Source organism: Apis laboriosa, unplaced genomic scaffold, assembly GCF_014066325.1.
Source record: "Apis laboriosa isolate Shangri-la unplaced genomic scaffold, ASM1406632v1 scaffold34_cov151, whole genome shotgun sequence".
Taxonomy (NCBI): domain Eukaryota; kingdom Metazoa; phylum Arthropoda; class Insecta; order Hymenoptera; family Apidae; genus Apis; species Apis laboriosa.
In genome coordinates, this window is record NW_025222928.1 from 5902592 (window position 1) to 5919791 (window position 17200).

General features: G+C 35.9%; 3 protein-coding genes across 7 annotated transcripts in view; 2 read left to right on the top strand and 1 right to left on the bottom strand.

The window, feature by feature from the left end:
• Positions 1–3480, top strand: part of LOC122715205 (outer dynein arm-docking complex subunit 4-like) — a 6092-nt gene extending 2612 nt beyond the window's left edge. Inside the window, exons 4-6 of the mRNA XM_043937190.1 lie at positions 1720–2146; positions 2285–2548; positions 2747–3480. Of these exons, the coding sequence (XP_043793125.1) occupies positions 1720–2146; positions 2285–2548; positions 2747–3374 (1319 nt within the window). The 3' untranslated portion in view covers positions 3375–3480. The remainder of the gene's footprint in view (positions 1–1719; positions 2147–2284; positions 2549–2746) is intronic.
• LOC122714713 overlaps positions 1–17200 on the bottom strand; it is a 151981-nt gene that overhangs the window by 7885 nt on the left and 126896 nt on the right. Inside the window, exon 1 of one of the 5 annotated variants that reach the window (XM_043936322.1) lies at positions 7353–7536. The exons of 3 other annotated variants lie outside the window; for them this stretch is intronic. The gene's annotated coding sequence lies outside the window, so the exon portion shown is untranslated. Of the gene's footprint in view, positions 1–5295; positions 5326–7352; positions 7537–17200 lie in introns of those variants that run through there. One more of the 5 variants, XM_043936321.1, reaches the window with a different exon arrangement.
• LOC122715207 (outer dynein arm-docking complex subunit 4-like) lies at positions 4433–10596 on the top strand. The gene is made up of 5 exons (XM_043937191.1): positions 4433–4620; positions 6370–6627; positions 7106–7707; positions 9323–9921; positions 10132–10596. The coding sequence occupies exons 1-5, from the start codon at positions 4433–4435 to the stop codon at positions 10594–10596; spliced, it is 2112 nt and encodes a 703-aa protein (XP_043793126.1).

Genomic DNA, 17200 nt, shown 5'->3' on the forward strand with positions numbered 1-17200 from the left:
AAAAAAAAAAAAAAAAAAGGAAAAGATCGAAGAACTTCGTTAAAAGCGTAACCGTGGTTCGTTAGAACGTTTTAATCTCTCCTCGTGACGTTACGTGCTTCAGTTGGTAACGTAATCGCGCTAACGAGCAATACTTGATTATAATACTAGTTCGATAAATCGAGAATCTCGAGCGATAAGCATTAAGCGTTTCGAAAAGATAATTAATTCGATTCGCTCGGAACGGTGATCAATATTACTTTGCTTTCAAATTTTAATCCTCTGGTATAACATTTCGCTTCTGTTCTAAATAAAATTATATTATGTAGGAATATAGGTGGAAATATAAGTGCTGAGATCCTCCTCCAATCCATTCTCTTTTTCTTTTGCAAGAGAAAATTCTAATTTTCGTATTTTCGAGATTTTAAAATTCTCGAGCGATTCTTTGCAAACTGTAAGAAGAATTCAAAATTATATTATCTTCCAGGCATATAGTTAATAATAAAGTTAATTTCAGATATTGGAACATAAATGCAGAGATAAAATCCTTTTTTTTTCTGCAAGAGAAATTCTAATTTTAGGTATTTTTAAATTTTAAATTTTAGAATTTTAAATTCTTTGCAAATTTGTAAGGAGAATTCAAAATTATATTATTTTCCAGGCATATAGTTAATAATAAAGTTAATTTCAGATATTGGAATATAAATGCTGAGATAAATGCTGAAATCCTTTCTTTTCTGCAAGAGAAAATTCTAATTTTCGTATTTTTGAAATTTCAAATTCTCGAACGATTCTTTGCAAACTGTAAGAAGAAATCAAAATTATATTATCTTGCAGGCATAATTAATAATAAAGTTAATATAGGAATATAAGTACATAAATGCTGAAATCCTTTTTTTTTTCTGCAAGAGAAAATTCTAATTTTCTTACGTATTTTTAAATTTTAAATCTTAAAGCGATTCTTTGCAAATTTGTAAAGAGAATTTAAAATTATATTATCTTCCAGGCATAGTTAATAATAAAGTTAATTCGAAATATAATAATTCGAAATATATTCTAATTTACGTATTTTCGAGATTTTTCAATTTCAAATTCTCGATTCTTTGCAAACTGTAAGAAGAAATCAAAATTATATTATCTTCCAGGCATAATTAATAATAAAGTTAATTCGAAATATATTTTAATTTTTTTACGTATTTTCGAGATTTTTCAATTTCAAATTCTCGAGCAATTCTTTGCAAACTGTAAGAAGAAATCAAAATTATATTATCTTGCAGGCATAATTAATAATAAAGTTAATTCGAAATATAATAATTTAAAATATATTCTAATTTCCTTACGTATTTTCGAGATTTTTCAATTTCAAATTCTCGATTCTTTGCAAACTGTAAGATCTTTGCAAACTGTAAGAAGAAATCAAAATTATATTATCTTCCAGGCATATTTAATATAATAATTAATAATAAAGTTAGTTCGAAATATAATAATTTGAAATATATAATTTCCTTACATATTTTCAAGATTTTTCAATTTCAAATTCTCGAGCGATTCTTTGAACTTAAAAGATTCGCAAAGAAAACGAAAGATTATATAAGTGCATAAACGTTGAAATCCTTTTTTTCTGCAACAGAAAATTCTAATTTCCTTACGTATTTTCGAGATTTTTCAATTTCAAATTCTCTAGCGATTCCTTAATTACTTAAAAGATTTAGGAAAACGAGAAATTATATCATCTTGCAGGCATAGAAGAGGAGCAATCGAAGTTCAAAGTGAACGACCCTATTGCCCAGGCGGAACTATGGTTTAAAAAGTTGCAGCTCATCTTCTCCCAGATTTATATGGGACACTTGGCCAAGGACAAGGAATTCCTGCAATTTTTGGCCGAGAATCCCGAGAAATACGACTCGCCTAATAAAGAGAGCTCCATTATACTTAACGAGATGATATGGAGAAATTACAACAGGTGCCTTCGTAGACAAAACGTTCTGCGGATGCGGCAACCTCTTTACGTGATGTTGTTCAAGCGGAGGCTTAAACCGGAGGGGTTCAGAAGGGCCCTAGAGGCCGAGAAGAAGCTGAAAAAGAACCTCATCATCGTGCAAGCCGACTTCTTGCTGAATCGTCTGCACGAAATTAGAATGAAAAAGGATTACATCGAGTTCTTCAGGTAAAGAATAATAATCCTCGATCGCAAAAATATTTTTCTCTTTTTTCTCGAGAAATATCCAAAAAAATACATCTCTCTATTTATTATTATTGCGAATAAATTTATATACAATTATATATATTATATAAATTTATATAGAATGGTGGACTGGATAAAGGACAAATTAGACTCGTTCTCCTCGAAGATGTTCCCCTTAAAGGAGAAGTGTTTGAACGTGCTTTACAACATGATCGCGTGGACCTACATAGACTCGCGCAATGTGACCAACATACAAGATTTAAACCTTAAGAAGATATACCTGAAACACCATTTGGGGATTCGGGTAGCTGAATTGCCACGAGACGTAGATATCGGTTGGATAAAAGCCATCGATAGGAAAGAGGCTCTGAAAACGTACCGCAGGTTCGTCACTCCTTCAATCAGAATCAAATATCACTTCAATCTTTCCCCTTTTCGTCGTAATCTCACCGATTAATAATAATTCTAACGTTGAAAAAAGGATCTTCGACGACCAATTATAGCTAATCCAAAAGAATATTTTAAGCCTCCCCCCTCTCTCTCTCTCTCTTCAACGAACCTTTCAATCGATTTTCGTTACAGGAGATTGGCGATGGCGTCCGAGCCGTTGGAGCTGGCCTGGCTTTTCCACGAGCTGTGCAAATACTTGATCGACATACGCCGCTACGATCTGGCGAGATTCTACGGGAAGAAGGCCCGCGACATGGGCCAGGAGGCCCAGAACGAGCAATGGATGCTGAATTCCCAGCATCTGTTCATCCGTATAGAGATATGCCAGAATTATCGGAACGAGGCGAAGGAGGCTGCCCTCATCGCCCTTGCAAGCTCGAAGAAGCTCGGCCTCGACTTCCTGGTAGATTTCTACAAACGAGCTGTCGAGATAATCGACGACATAGACATGGAGAAATTGCTCGCGTTCGACGCGATCGCCGCCAGGCAACAGCTCATATTGAACCTGATGCCCGAGGACATGAAGGCGGAGGTGGATTTCCTTTGGAGGCGGATGGAGGCGGTCCCGGCGAAGAGGAGGATATCCGTGATGCCCGGCTGCAAACCGGTGGACAAGAAGTTCAAGCTGCCCTGCAAGAGGAAGACCATAATGCCACAACCGCCGAAGGATCCGATTATAGAGACGAGGAAGGCGCTGCTGGCCCAGTTCGAGCCTTCCAAGGAGAGGCTTGGCTTCATCGATTTCGATCAATACGATTAATAATCGGCTCGAGAACGAGAAGTGATCGTCTTTCGTAAAAGTAGATCGTACGATTTATCCAAGGATTGGCTTAATAATTTCTCGATGTGAACACGTAGAGCGAAGTGGTAGAACTCCAAGCAGACATCGTTCTTTGTTGATGCTCGACAAAGAAGGCAGGAAACTTTAAAGCGTGGAAACTTTAAGGACCAAGGTCAGATTTTTGGCGATTTTTTTTTGAAACTATCGTTCCGAGAAACTTCACGCTGAACGCCTTTCCCTGAATTTTCTCGATCGAAGGAGGGGAAAAAAAAAAAATAAATAAATAAATAAATAATTGTCGTCGTCGGATTTTAAAAAGTTTCTCCAAGTTTTCCAAAGTTTGAAGGGACGTTTAACGTCCGAGCCAATTTTTCTCAACCCCTTAAGAGAGATAATCTTGGACGGTGTTCAACGACGACAATCTTCTTCGAGCGAGCAAGTCGCAAGTGTGTAACTCCTTATCTTCTTTTTCAGGTTTCCACGTTGGGAAAGATGGGATTTTGATGGGGGCTGGATTTTCCACGCGGACCTCTGGAAAATTGCGCCGGCTAATAGGATAAGTTCCACTCTTCGTTGCCTGCGTTTCAATCCCCGTTAAATGGATAAATCGAATTCCTTCGTGAAAGTCCAATTGTGAAAATTAGATTTGTTCAAGTAGAAAATAAAATTTCCATGTAATTTGTGAATGTACACACAATATGGTAGAAAATATAGTTGTATATATAATATATATACACACAATATATATATATATATATATACATATAAATTTATAGTTCAATTCTTTCGTATTGTTTCGTTGAAAAATAATTAATCCGAATTTAACGATCGATGATAAAGATCGCCGGAGGAAAGATCGAGTTGGATCGGTAATAACGCTATCTAAAACGTTTCTAAAAATAATATTCGCGATACGTAATAATTGGCAAACTTCAAAGCACGAGGGAGAGGAGGAGGAGGAGGAGGGGGGGGGGGGGATTAACGGCTCATTTCAACTTCGACCAGACGAACGTCAACATCGCTCCTTTTAAATTTCGATGGCCGTCCTCGCGAGCAGAAGCCTGAAAGACGATCTCGAGGACTTGAACGACACGAGGAAAGCGATCGAGAATGCGGAATGCCGTGCCCGCCTCGATCACAAGAGGACCGATTCCAAGCAAAATTTGAAAAATAGCCGGGAGTATGCGCAAGCTCTGCACCGTGAGGCGGATCAGCTGTACCGCAGGCAAGATTTCCTTTTTTTTTTTTTTTTTTTTGGATCCGCGATTTTTTTAAACAAAAATCGTAAAATCGACTCGAGATATCCGCCCAACGTCACTTTTAAGCAGCGGCCGATATCGGAAAGTTGACGTCTTCAATCTTCGCCAATCCAATTTCACTTCGATTTCAGTTTCGTACGAGATCGCATACCAAACTATACCATCACTTAAACTAGTATATAGTCGCCCAGTTCCGGTGTAAACGTTTATTTTCGACGTTTTGTAATTGTAATTTTATCTCATAGAGATATACGGCTTGAAAGTAAATTAGAACGTGGAGAGAAAGAGAGGAACAATTACATGGAAGAAAATTCAGGTTATCTGAATTGCGTATATTCGGTATACGTTGATAAAGTCGATAACGAGAGATGAATTTTTAGAGAGAGAAAGAGAGAGAGAGAAAAATTGTGTATTTCATTTCGTTGAATCCAAAGACTAAATCTAAACAGAAGCCTATTATTATTAAATCAAGCCTTCGATGTAATTAAGCGTCGAGGTAACAATTATTTATTTTCAACGATATATAATTAAAAATTAAAACTTATTCCTTTGAAATGGAATAAAATTAACGTACCGTCTGTTTTCCCTTAAAAATAAAATCTTTAATTTTTTCGTAATAATTAAGGTAAACGTCAACGAACCTCGTCCCACGATTGATCGTAATATTACATAATCGTCTCGTATAAACGACAACGCACAAACTGTGTTAGGTACATCGATATTTTTGTTACGTTCGATGGAGATAGATCTTTCACGGGGAGGGAGACGCGTGACCACGTGACCACCACGGTTTAAACCACGGAGGTTTGAGTAACTTTACCGGCTGGCTACGATTACGGAAGTTTATACTCTGTCATACGATCGGTAACCAGACACGGCTACCCGTTTCCATTCGAATTATATTCACGATGATGGAGCGCGTTTATAAATCGAAGATGCCTCTTGCGTTCTTCGTGAATCATCCTCGAGCAACGCCCACCGTTTTGACGCGCGTCTGTTATTAATAACGCGCGTATCCCTTTCACGTGAAATTGTTATACCTGTCTTCGTTAACGGAGAAACGAAACTCTCTGTACACAAAGGTGTATGCGTTCCAAAATACCATCTATCTATTTTGAGAGTTGAGATCATTTTAGGATCGCACGATTTTATTCATAATGTGGGATTATTTAAATTTCACGTATTTTTCCCATATAATCTCCACGTTGTTCTCTTCCAATTGGACCAACGTTGCACAGTGATTCGAATAACGTATATTAAGTGGACAAAATTCATTTTCAAATGTATATAAAATAAAACTAGCAAATTTTTAATTGTAACTATATTATTTTTAATTTTATAATCATATTTAAAAAAACTATAATAATTTCATTTTGTTCTTTTCATTTTTATTCAAATATTTGTCGATTTCTTTTCTATTTTATTTTATTATATTATTATACATTTTATTTGTATATATATATTTTTTTTATTCCATTTATTAAATGCAACGTTAATTTTTTTTTATATACATTTACTTACATTTCTATGTTACATTTAACGAAACGATAAATTACAATTACAAAAAGCAATATTGTTTTCTAAATAAAAATTAAATCTCCGTACAAACTAAAAACCAGAAAAGAATAATTTTGTCCAATTATATCGTTCGAATCACGTTGTTGGGCAATTACATTCGTTTAAACGAATCGGTGAACGCGTCTTCGAATTTGCAGCGGCGATTACGAGTCGGCTTTGGTGCTTTACCATAGAGCGGCCAACTTGTACCCAAAGGACAGTAGCCACGGTGTCGCGGCGAGGAGGACGGCGGCGACGATAAGCTCTTGCAATAATCCATCGAAAGCCGTGAGGAAAGTTTCACCGATCTCTGGGGAACAATTGACCGCAGTCCTGTGTCCGGAAACCGCCGCCATCATAGCGAACGAGAAGCTAAAGAAATCGCCGGAACCGGCGACGATCCCCGAGGTACTGAGGTACGTCGTTTCTTTTTTCCAACAAATTTTCTAATTACAATCAACAATTTTATATTTCTAATAAGCGAGTAGGGAAAATAGACGGATGGATCATTTTTAATTAATTTAATATAACCAATAACTAATTTAATATAACATAACCTAACTTAACCCAATAACAAAATATTCGCGTATTATTCACTCTGACGATTTTCCTATCTAAATTACGCCTCGTCACATCTGTCTATGAGAATATATTCTACGATACCGATGATTAAAGTATTCGAACCGTCAGTGGGTTATGAATTTAAAGCCTCGACGCTGACGTCGATAGGGACGTAGAAAGCCTCGAGAGATTTAACGTTGGCGTATCGATGCGAACAACAACATAATCTAACGCTAATTGCTCATTGTTCGAAATTTCCAACGTTACAATATCGAATCCTGTAATCCAATGCGATACAACAGAAACGAATTTCCCTTTCCAATTACGGAACAGTTACTTCGACAATCACAAAAGCTACTGGAAAACTCAACCGTCCCCCCGTGTGTCGAGCAATCAGCTGGCAAAATCGAAAATGGCGCACAAACAGATGAACAATCTCGCCGAGACGTCGTTGAAGAATCTCCAAGCGTCGTTCGACTCTGGAAAAATGTCGTCCGCGTTGAAGATCGCCCAGGAGCTGTTACTCGTTTCGGGAGGTTTCCATGATCCCACGCGTTACCAGATAGCCGCCTATCATTACCTGTCCCTGATCCACGTCGCTCTGGGAAGGCACGACCGCGCCGTGTGCAGCGTGTCCCGTTTGATCCGTTTGTCGAAGAGCACCGCGGACGTGAATCTGTTGTGTCGCTCGTTGGTCACGTTGGGCAAGGTGCATCTCAGCTTCGGCCATCTCGAGGCGGCCGCGAAGGCGTGGGAGCATCTGGCCAAGGATCTGAAGAAACCGATCCCGGTCGCTTGGATCAGGCACGAGATTGGAAGATGCTATTTGGAGACTGGCAAGTACGAGAGGGCGATGGAGATGGGTTTCAGGTGCGTGGACGCGGCCACGAAAGGTAATTCTAAGAAGTGGATGCTGAACGGAAGGTTGTTGATAGGTGAGGTTATATAATTATTTATTATTCAATATTATATCATTGGTGTCCGATTCGTTTGACAAAATCGTCAAAAAGTTGCAAAATTTAATAAGTTGAGGTTACGAATGAAAGTTACTTTGATTATTTCATTGCTCGAAATAATTGTTAATAATTAATTAATTGGAAATAAGTAAAGGCCGAGATATTATATTTAAAGTATTATTGAAGTAACTTTCTTCGAAATTTTTAACTCGGTTAACTTTTTCAACTTGTTGCCATTAAAAAAGGCGCGTTTTTATCAGGATACACGCAGTTCACTGGTGGAAATAAGTCTCGCAGGTCTGATTGGAAGGAATGCATTAGACATAGAATCCTAGAGAATTCCAATGTGTCGATATAAAAATTCTTTTTATTTCTCTCTAATATACGTAGGCTAATTTTAACGAAATTTTTAATTTATATTGTAAATATAATTTCGTATTCGAGTAGATGAGATACTAATGAGATAATAATATATATGAATAAGCCAGGTTATATTATAGATAATTTCGAAAATATTCAGCTTCCAGTCTTGGATAATTATCCAAAATTCGACGAATGAAAATAATTTTTACGATTTTGAATATTCAAATTATCAGCTTCTTTGCTATTACGTTTGAAATGGAGATAGGCGACCCCTTTTGCCCCGGTCCCGTCCCGCGGGACTTCTTTCCACCAGTGAACGGTACAAGAGCGCCAACACGTAGAGGAATACGCGAAATCTAGGAGGGTTTACCTCGATTAATTCTTTGTTAACTCTAACTATTGTTAAGCGGTAATCCTATTATATCCCTTTTTTCCTCGCTATACTTATTTCTCTTCCAATCCAATTCCGATTTTTTTATATTTTTTTATTTTTTCTTTTAATTTAATCTCCTAATTTAATTTTAAAAGGAGGGAAAAAAATATAAATTATACACTTTTTCCTTTTCTTTTTCCTTCCCCCTGCCAAAAATTCTATTCTTCTTCCAATCCAACCCAAATTTTTTATATTTTATCTTATCTTATTTTATCTTATCGATCTTTTTATATTTTTTTTATTTTTCCTTTTAATTTAATTTCCGCGCGAAATATAAAATATCAAGAATTTTAGAAGCAGGAAAAAAATAAAAATTATCCACTTTTTTCCTCCCCCCTCCCTGCCAAAGATCCTATTCTTCGTCCAATCCAATTCCGATTTTTTTATATATTTTTATTTTTCCTTTTAATTTAATCTCTGCGAAATATAAAATATCAAGAATTTTAGGAGAAGGGAAAAAAATAAAAATTACCCACTTTTCCCTTTTCTTTCCTCGCCCTCCCTGCCAAAGATCCTATTCCTCTTCCAATCCAATTCCAATCTTTTTATTTTTCTCCTATTTTAATTTAATCTCCTAATTTAATTTTAGAAGGAAGGGAAAAAAATAAAAATTATTCACTTTTTCCTTTTCTTTCCTCCCCCCTCCCTACCAAAGATCCTATTCTTCTTCCAATCCAATTCCGATCTTTTTATATTTTCTTATTTTTCCTTTTAATTTAATCTCCTAATTTAATTTTAGAAAAAAATAAAAATTACCCACTTTTTCCTTTTCTTTTTCCTCCCCCCTCCCTGCCAAAGGTCAAAGCCTGGCCAAATTAGGAAGATTCGTGGAATCGTTGGAGGAGCTGCAGGTGGCCGCGAAGATCACGGAGGAGGAGGGCGACACCCCGATGATGTCGTACATCCGCGACCTCATCGACCAGGTGGCGCACGCCCTCCGCATGATCTCGTTCGAGAACGGGAGCTACGAGATCGTTGCCTCCGCGATCTCGCAGGACCAGGCGACGGCGAAGCAGAACGTGAACCTGTTCGTTAGCGAGCAAACGGTGATAACCACCGTCTTCTCCCAGAGGAAGGTGATCACGGGTGGGCGAAGGGAGGACGAGTCTGGGGACGAGGGGAGGATAACGGTGGTGGACGAGCCGTTAACAAGTCCTGATAAGAAATCGTCGACTTACGCCCGTTCCGATCTCGAGGAGGAGGGGGGCGGTGGCAATTCCACGTTCAGGGTGAAGAAATCATCGTCCTCGGACCGGAAGAACAGAAGAATTTCGTCCCCGCCCTCTAAATCCTCCTCCCTGTCCTCCTCCCCCTCTTACTCGCCGAAAATCAAGGAGGTGAGGGAGAAGAGGGTGATGAAACCCAGGGAGAGGGCCCAGAAGAAGATCGGGGGCAACGTGGGTGGGGGGAAGAGCGAGAACGACGAGGACGAGCAGGGGGATGAGGAGAATGAAGAGGAAGAGGGGGAGGAGGAGGAAGAAGAGGAGGCGGAAGAAGAGGAAGAGGAGGAGGAGGAGGAGGAGGAAGAGGTGGAAGAGGAAGAGGAAGAGGAGGAGGAGGAGGAGGAGGAGGAATTGAAGCACGGGAGTAGCAAAACCTCGTTGAAGAGCGGCAACACCATGGGAACGTACGTGATAGAGGAAGCGTTGGAGAAAGCAGCGGAGGAGCAGGTGAGCGACAACGAGGAGGGGGAGATGGTGGACGATGGTGTGATAGCGAGGACTATGGGAGGAAGAATGCCCACCAAATTGAGCGAGTTTGGCGATAAGATGACGCAGAGGGGGGATATGCTGGACGCTTTGCGCGTGATCGAGGAGCTGGGCGAGAAGAACGAGGTGGAATTGTTGGAGATGCTAAGGGAGATGCTGTTCTCAACCGATAATGACAAAGGTCGGCAAGGAGATTTCGGCGATTCGGGGGGGGATGGATTCCGGAACCCGAGATTGGGACAGGATAGGCAGGACGCCTTGAATAATCGTTCGATCGTGATCACGTTGCCTTCGAGCCCGCGAAAATGTCACGCAAATGGGGATTTCAACGATTGTGATATACGATCGTTGGAATTTGATTAATCGAAATCGGTGCTCCGTTGTGTGGCGACACGATCGATTTTACACATAATCGTGTTTTACATATATATATATATATTTTTTTTTTCTCGTCATCGTGTAAGATTTGTCTAGTCTTTGTATTATTTTGATCCTTTTTTTCTTCTTCTTTTTTTTAATGTCATTATATACGTGGAAATCTTCTAGAGAATATATTGCACGAGATTTTTTTTTTTTTTCCACCTTCCATTTTTTTCGGGAGGCACGAGAAAATATTTGATCTTGAATTGAAAATTGCGCAATGTAAATCAACGAGTGTCGAGTGTTGTTTCTTTTTTTTTAATTATTATTATTATTATTATTATTATTATTATATATCGATTAACATTTTCCCCATTTTCAAAAGTAACTAAGTTTATAAGTATATATATCGTACTAAGTTTTATAAGTATATATATATATATATATTATACACATTAATAAACTCAAGAAGACAAGTCCAATAACAATTTTTTGGACTTATCCAATTCTTCTTTGATAAGAAGAATCAGTTTATTACATTATCTCTTTACTTTTTCTCAAGATCCTTTATAAGATCAATTATATCCTCTCTCTTGTTTTCGAAAAAAGGAAGGATCGAATACGAACGAAATACGAAAATATGTTAAACGAACGACGACGAAAAATCATTTTCAACAAGATCATTCGAGATTCAATTTCTCGTCGCAGATGAAGATCTGTGTGGAGTATAGGGATGAATTTTCAACGCGTTTTAGACGAGAAATTGGAAATGTGCGTGGAGGGGGGAGGGGGTCGAGGGGGTCGAAATGCTCGTCGAGAATATAAAAGGAGGGAGGAAGGTACTTGTGCGTGCTACCTGTTGAGCTATGTGTGTTCTCAGCAGGCCTCTTTTATACGGTCATCAAGGCGGCGGGAATGGCGCTCTTCGTGCTCTTCGTCGTGTTTTTCAAGCCCCGGCGCCGTGAGAAAGGCAACCGGACCGACCACTTGAATCCTCGCTGTTTCACCCCTTACCGGGGTGCACAAGGCTCTTGGAATGTTTGCAGCTTCTCTTAAGGGATCTTGTCACCGTTATTTTAAACGTAACGTGTTGCGTTGTTGGACGTGTAGAGAGACGATTGTTGCCTCGTTTAATAGACAGTTGGTAGACAGTCGTAAAATTATTCAGGATTATTTTACTTCTATTAAAATGCTGCAGTGGAGGAAACAATTAGAAAAGTTAAAATTTTAAATTTTAATGATCTTCTCGATTCTTTCGTGTGTATAATATAAGATTATTTCTATTATGGTGTAATAGCTGCAAGAAAGAAATTGAATTTTTAATTTTCTATGTATGGTCTCTTCTTTAAGTGAAAATTTTAATAGGATCCTTTCGATTCTTTTGATATTATATAATATAATGTAGGATTATTATGGTGTAATAGCTATAAAAGAAAAGTTGGACTTTTAATTTTCCAATGTTCTCTATGTATAGTCTGTTAGAGATCTCTTCTTTAAGTTAAAATTTTATCAGAATCTTTTCAATTCTTTTGAATATATATTATAATATAATATATGTAGGATTATATATTTCTAGTACTATGGTGTAATAGCTACAAGAAAGAAATTGAATTTTTAATTTTCTATGTATAGTTTATTATAGATCTCTTCTTTAAGTTAAAAATTTTAACAGGATCCTCTTGATTCTTTTGATATTATATAATATAATGTAGGATTATATATTTCTATTATGGTGTAATAGCTATAAAAGAAAAGTTGGACTTTTAATTTTCCAATGTTCTCTATGTATAGTCTGTTAGAGATCTCTTCTTTAGGTTAAAATTTTATCAGAATCTTTTCAATTCTTTTGAATATATAATATAATATATGTAGGATTATATATTTCTAGTACTGGTGTAATAGCTACAAGAAAGAAATTGAATTTTTAATTTTCTATGTATAGTTTATTATAGATCTCTTCTTTAAGTTAAAAATTTTAACAGGATCCTCTCGATTCTTTCGTATATATATATAATATAATATAGGATTATATATTTTTATTATGATATAATTACAAAAGAAAAGTTGTACTTTTTAATTTTCCAAATATTGTCTATAATGCTCACTTTATTATTGGATCTCTTCTTTTTAATTTCTCGATTCGTGTTATCTTTGAAAACAAAATTTCCCAATTCTTTTTGACGCGTAACACGAATATAATTGGAGAGAATCGAGTTGAACAGGATGTCACGCGTTTCACGAAATTTTTAACACTCGAGACTCGAGATCTCTCGCACTTCAAACGCGTCACGAATCCATTCAAAAACGGCACGCGCCAGAAATTGAACGATGCCATCAACGATAATTATTTTCCCTATCATCGTGTGAAAATTGATTTTCTCGCGACTTGAATGTTAATTGACCGTGTCCAGTTTCGAATTCAATTTGAATTTCGTCAAAGGGCTTAAAAATTTACATCAATCGTTTGTGCGTCGTTTATTTTCGACACGTGAAATAGAAAAACACAGGGATCCACAGTGGACACCACTATAGGTTTTTCGACTGTGAAATTTGATCAATTTGACAAAATTATTTTGCACAATTATTGTCGTTCTCTAACCTGCTACAACGAAACGTGGAACTTGAACTTTTTAGAAACGATATCTCATATAACTCGTTAAATTTCTTGAAATGTATTATCCCTCGAGGATAAGATTATAAAGTTAATTATCGTCAATAATGTGGAGCGTATGGTTGAATAATCATATCATTTTTTTAAAAAAAAATCGATTGAACGTTGAAACGATTATTCGAGAATTTTTTCTCTCTATAAATCATCAATTTTTTATCAATGATCATTTATCAAATTTAATTCATTTAAAAAATACAATTAACAACGTTCATTGTTATTGGAGAACTGACTGACTAAAAAGAAAAAAAAAGTGAATGGACAACGCGGATTCGAAAATTGATTTCACTTGTATGTATCGAATCACGCGCAATTTATTCCCCCTTGGGAATTGTTTGATCCTAAATGACCAGTTTTTCTTTTTTTTTTATTTTTTTTTTTTTTTTGTGTTACGAACGATTACGCTTGTAAAACAATAACCGTCCCATCTGTGGAGATAAATTTTACACGCGATTTTGAATCAAGCGGACGGTGGGGACAAAAGAGTTGAAAAAACTGGAAACTGCCAATACTCGGATTGTTATGAACAGGGAGTACATTTGGGATGGTATTTTTCATTCCCCCTCTTTTTTTTTTCGATATAACCGAGTTCGAGTCCATTGTGCACGAACAATGTAGCCACGCGTCCCCTCGTTTTTATCCCCCCTTTTCCCTTTTTCTCTCCTCCTTTTTTTCTTCTTTATTTTCTTTATTTCTTCTTTCCAAGTGAAACATTGATTCAACCGATCCACAGTCACCGAGATAAAATGAATAATGCATTTTATTCTCGGCCTTTTTTCGAACACAATGAACTTTCGTTCGAAGGGAGACGAGAGCGTGACGATGTTGAGCAACGACGAGGTAATAAATACCGACGAGAGAGCCGACAATGGCCATTATATACGGTTGGAGAATTGAAAAAAAAAAAAAAAAAANAAAAAAAAAAAAAAAAGATTCGATCTCTGAGAGCAGTTCGCTTAATTTTCACGGGAACAATGCCGAATTTAACACCTAGGTTTATTTCAATTAAAACATTAGAGGCGGATCAAAGCGCGATCTCGATTCGAGCCAGGTGTTAATTAATATTCTTTTGTAATCTTTTTCTGGATCAACGTTAATTAATCTCTCTCCTATAAATGTTTACGAGAACGTTTCGTTACTTAAAAAGTTCGTTTATTTCGCTCGAGTCTTTCAAAATTTTGCATTTTGGAATAGGAAGGAATGTATTCTACTTATTTATTTGTTCAAGTCCAAACATTTCCAAATCAAATCTATATAATAATAGGAATAACATGGAGAAACGAAGAGAGCGCTTTGGGGAAAGTCGTGTAGACCCCGGGCCGGGGTTCACGCGCCACGGACTCCATCTCGTATAATACGTTAGAAATACATATATGAAATACACATATCAGAAATATTAAATATAACGAATCGTATCGAAATTTACAATCTACGCACGAAAATGTTGATGCTTCCCCAATACTTGTTAAATTTATTAACGATTTTAATCGTTAATCCAGATCAATTTTATATTAACGTTTAAAAATATTATATAAACAAATAACGATACAACTCGTTCCATCTCGTGAAATCGCGAAGGAAGCATTTTGAAAATTCATCGAAATCGATGAAACTCTAGTTCGAAACTCTAGTTTCTGCTTTGGGAAAATTATAAGCCCCGCGCTTGCTCTTGTTCCGCTACACCGTGTATTTGTGTTCCATCCGATTTAACCGAGTGCAACAACGAGTGCAACAGCTGACTTGCCCAACACATGCACCAGATGCTCTCGCTTCCTGCAGTTTTACATTTTCCTATTCGTCCGCGGGTCGAGGATAACGTTACGGGAAATCGATAAGCGGGGGCTTTGCAGTCGAGGATGCAGATATCGCCGGGAGCCAACGGCGGAGAAGAAGCCGTAGTTACGATCCGCAAAAAGCGTAACTATGTGTATCTGGATCTGTGAATGTATCGATAAGAAGCGTGAACTTTTTGACGAAGATCGATGGAGTTGAAATAATAATAATAATAATAAAAATAATTACTACAATGTTTTATTATTGTTTTATTATTTTATTATATAAAATTGGCAGAATTTATTTTTGATAGATAGGGCCTAGATGGATATAGGTGAATCTTTTGACGAGGATCGAGAAATTGAAATAATGTAATATATGTTTTGAATATGTTTTGTAGAATATTCTTTGATTTTTAAAATTGGCAGAATTTATGAAAAAAAATTTTGTTTGATGTATTGTATTGTATTTTTAAATATTTTTACCATTTCTTTTTGATTTTTTTTTACTTTAGTCTTTTTCTTTTTATTTTATTCCGTATTTCCTAATGGAAACATGAAATATGGATTTGAATATCTAATCTGAAGAGTTACGTATGTTTGTATGAATATCATAATAATATGTACATATAATGAATATATTATATTATTTTTACTTTCCTTCTTTTAATCATTCTTTTAAATCATTATAGAGACACGTGTATAACTTTTTTTGCTTTTAAAATTAATTCATTTTATCATTTTACTTTATCATTATTAACATTATTGTTCAAATTTCGATGCTCTAGAACATTTTTATCTTAAGAAATTAATATAAAAAACAGATTGAAAGTTAGATTGAAAAAACAAAACAAAAAAAAAAGAAACAAATATAATCTAAAAATACATATTATTTAGATAATTTCGTGAATGGAATTTCGTGAATTTCGTTTAAAAAATATTACTACCACGATTATCGAATTTTCGCAAATTCTGAATGAAAGGCAAAGTACTTACGCGAAGCATATAAAAACCCATTATGTTTCCACGATTCTCTTTATGTGGAATAACGTTTGAAATAAACTTTCGAGTATTTCAATTCACAGTTATAACTTTCCACGTACATTATTCCATTTTCCTCTTTATTATATATATATATGTATTTTTTTTTTTCATATAACAACCGACGAGAATCAAAAATTAAAAAAAAAGAAAAAAAAAATCACAGAAATGTGATTCCCAGAATGGAAACAGTGTCGAAAAGTAACTCTGTTCTAAAATTAGATGAACCGTGGGTTTTTGAAAATTTGATGGCGCCACGGGAGTCACCGGAAGTCTCGTCACGTAACATAATTACGAAATTCGGGTCGAGGATGAATTTCGTTGGAATATTTATGATGCGCCACGATTCGGGTAATCAGATACGGAAAACTTTGTCGGTAATTTACCATGTGAACCGTTTCACCAAAGTCCTCTGATCAAATAACGAGCGAATAATCTTCCTATAGGAAAATTTCGTTTTATCAGAAAATAAAAAAAATTGATACAAAAAAGGGAACTTCATTTGTGCGAACAGAGAACAAACAATATAACTTAATCTAATCTAACCTTATTCAATATGTAATTGAACCTAACCTATAATTTATATATGTATATATATTTAACAAATATTTAGGTAGTTTATGTAATAAAAGCCTATTTTATTCCTCTAACAATTATAATTTATTTAATATTTTTCCTTCGAATAAAAAATAATAAATAAAATAGTAAAATAGTAAAAATAAAATAATAAAAGTTCGTGTTAATACGAAAATATTTCACGAAATTTTTTATCCAAAATGTATCATGAGATTGTTAATGATCAATTGTTAATGTGTTATACGTGTTTAGAAATTTTCTCGATAAAATTTGTTACGAGAATTGTATTACGAGATTCGAAAGAGTTCAATCAAAGAAGTGAAGGTTTATTCGTTGACCGAGCAACAATAAAGTTTCGAATTAGATTCGTGCAAGCAAGTAGTACGACTCGCAGGAGATCCACGCCATCTTACTTCCAAATAATCTTTTTCAGGCTTTACGAGACGATCAAGGAGATTTTCTTACGGCGGTAGAGAATGGAAAACAATCGATGAAAATTGTAGAATATGGAAGAGGATAAGCGAATAGTCTCTCGGCTATTTCTTTCTAT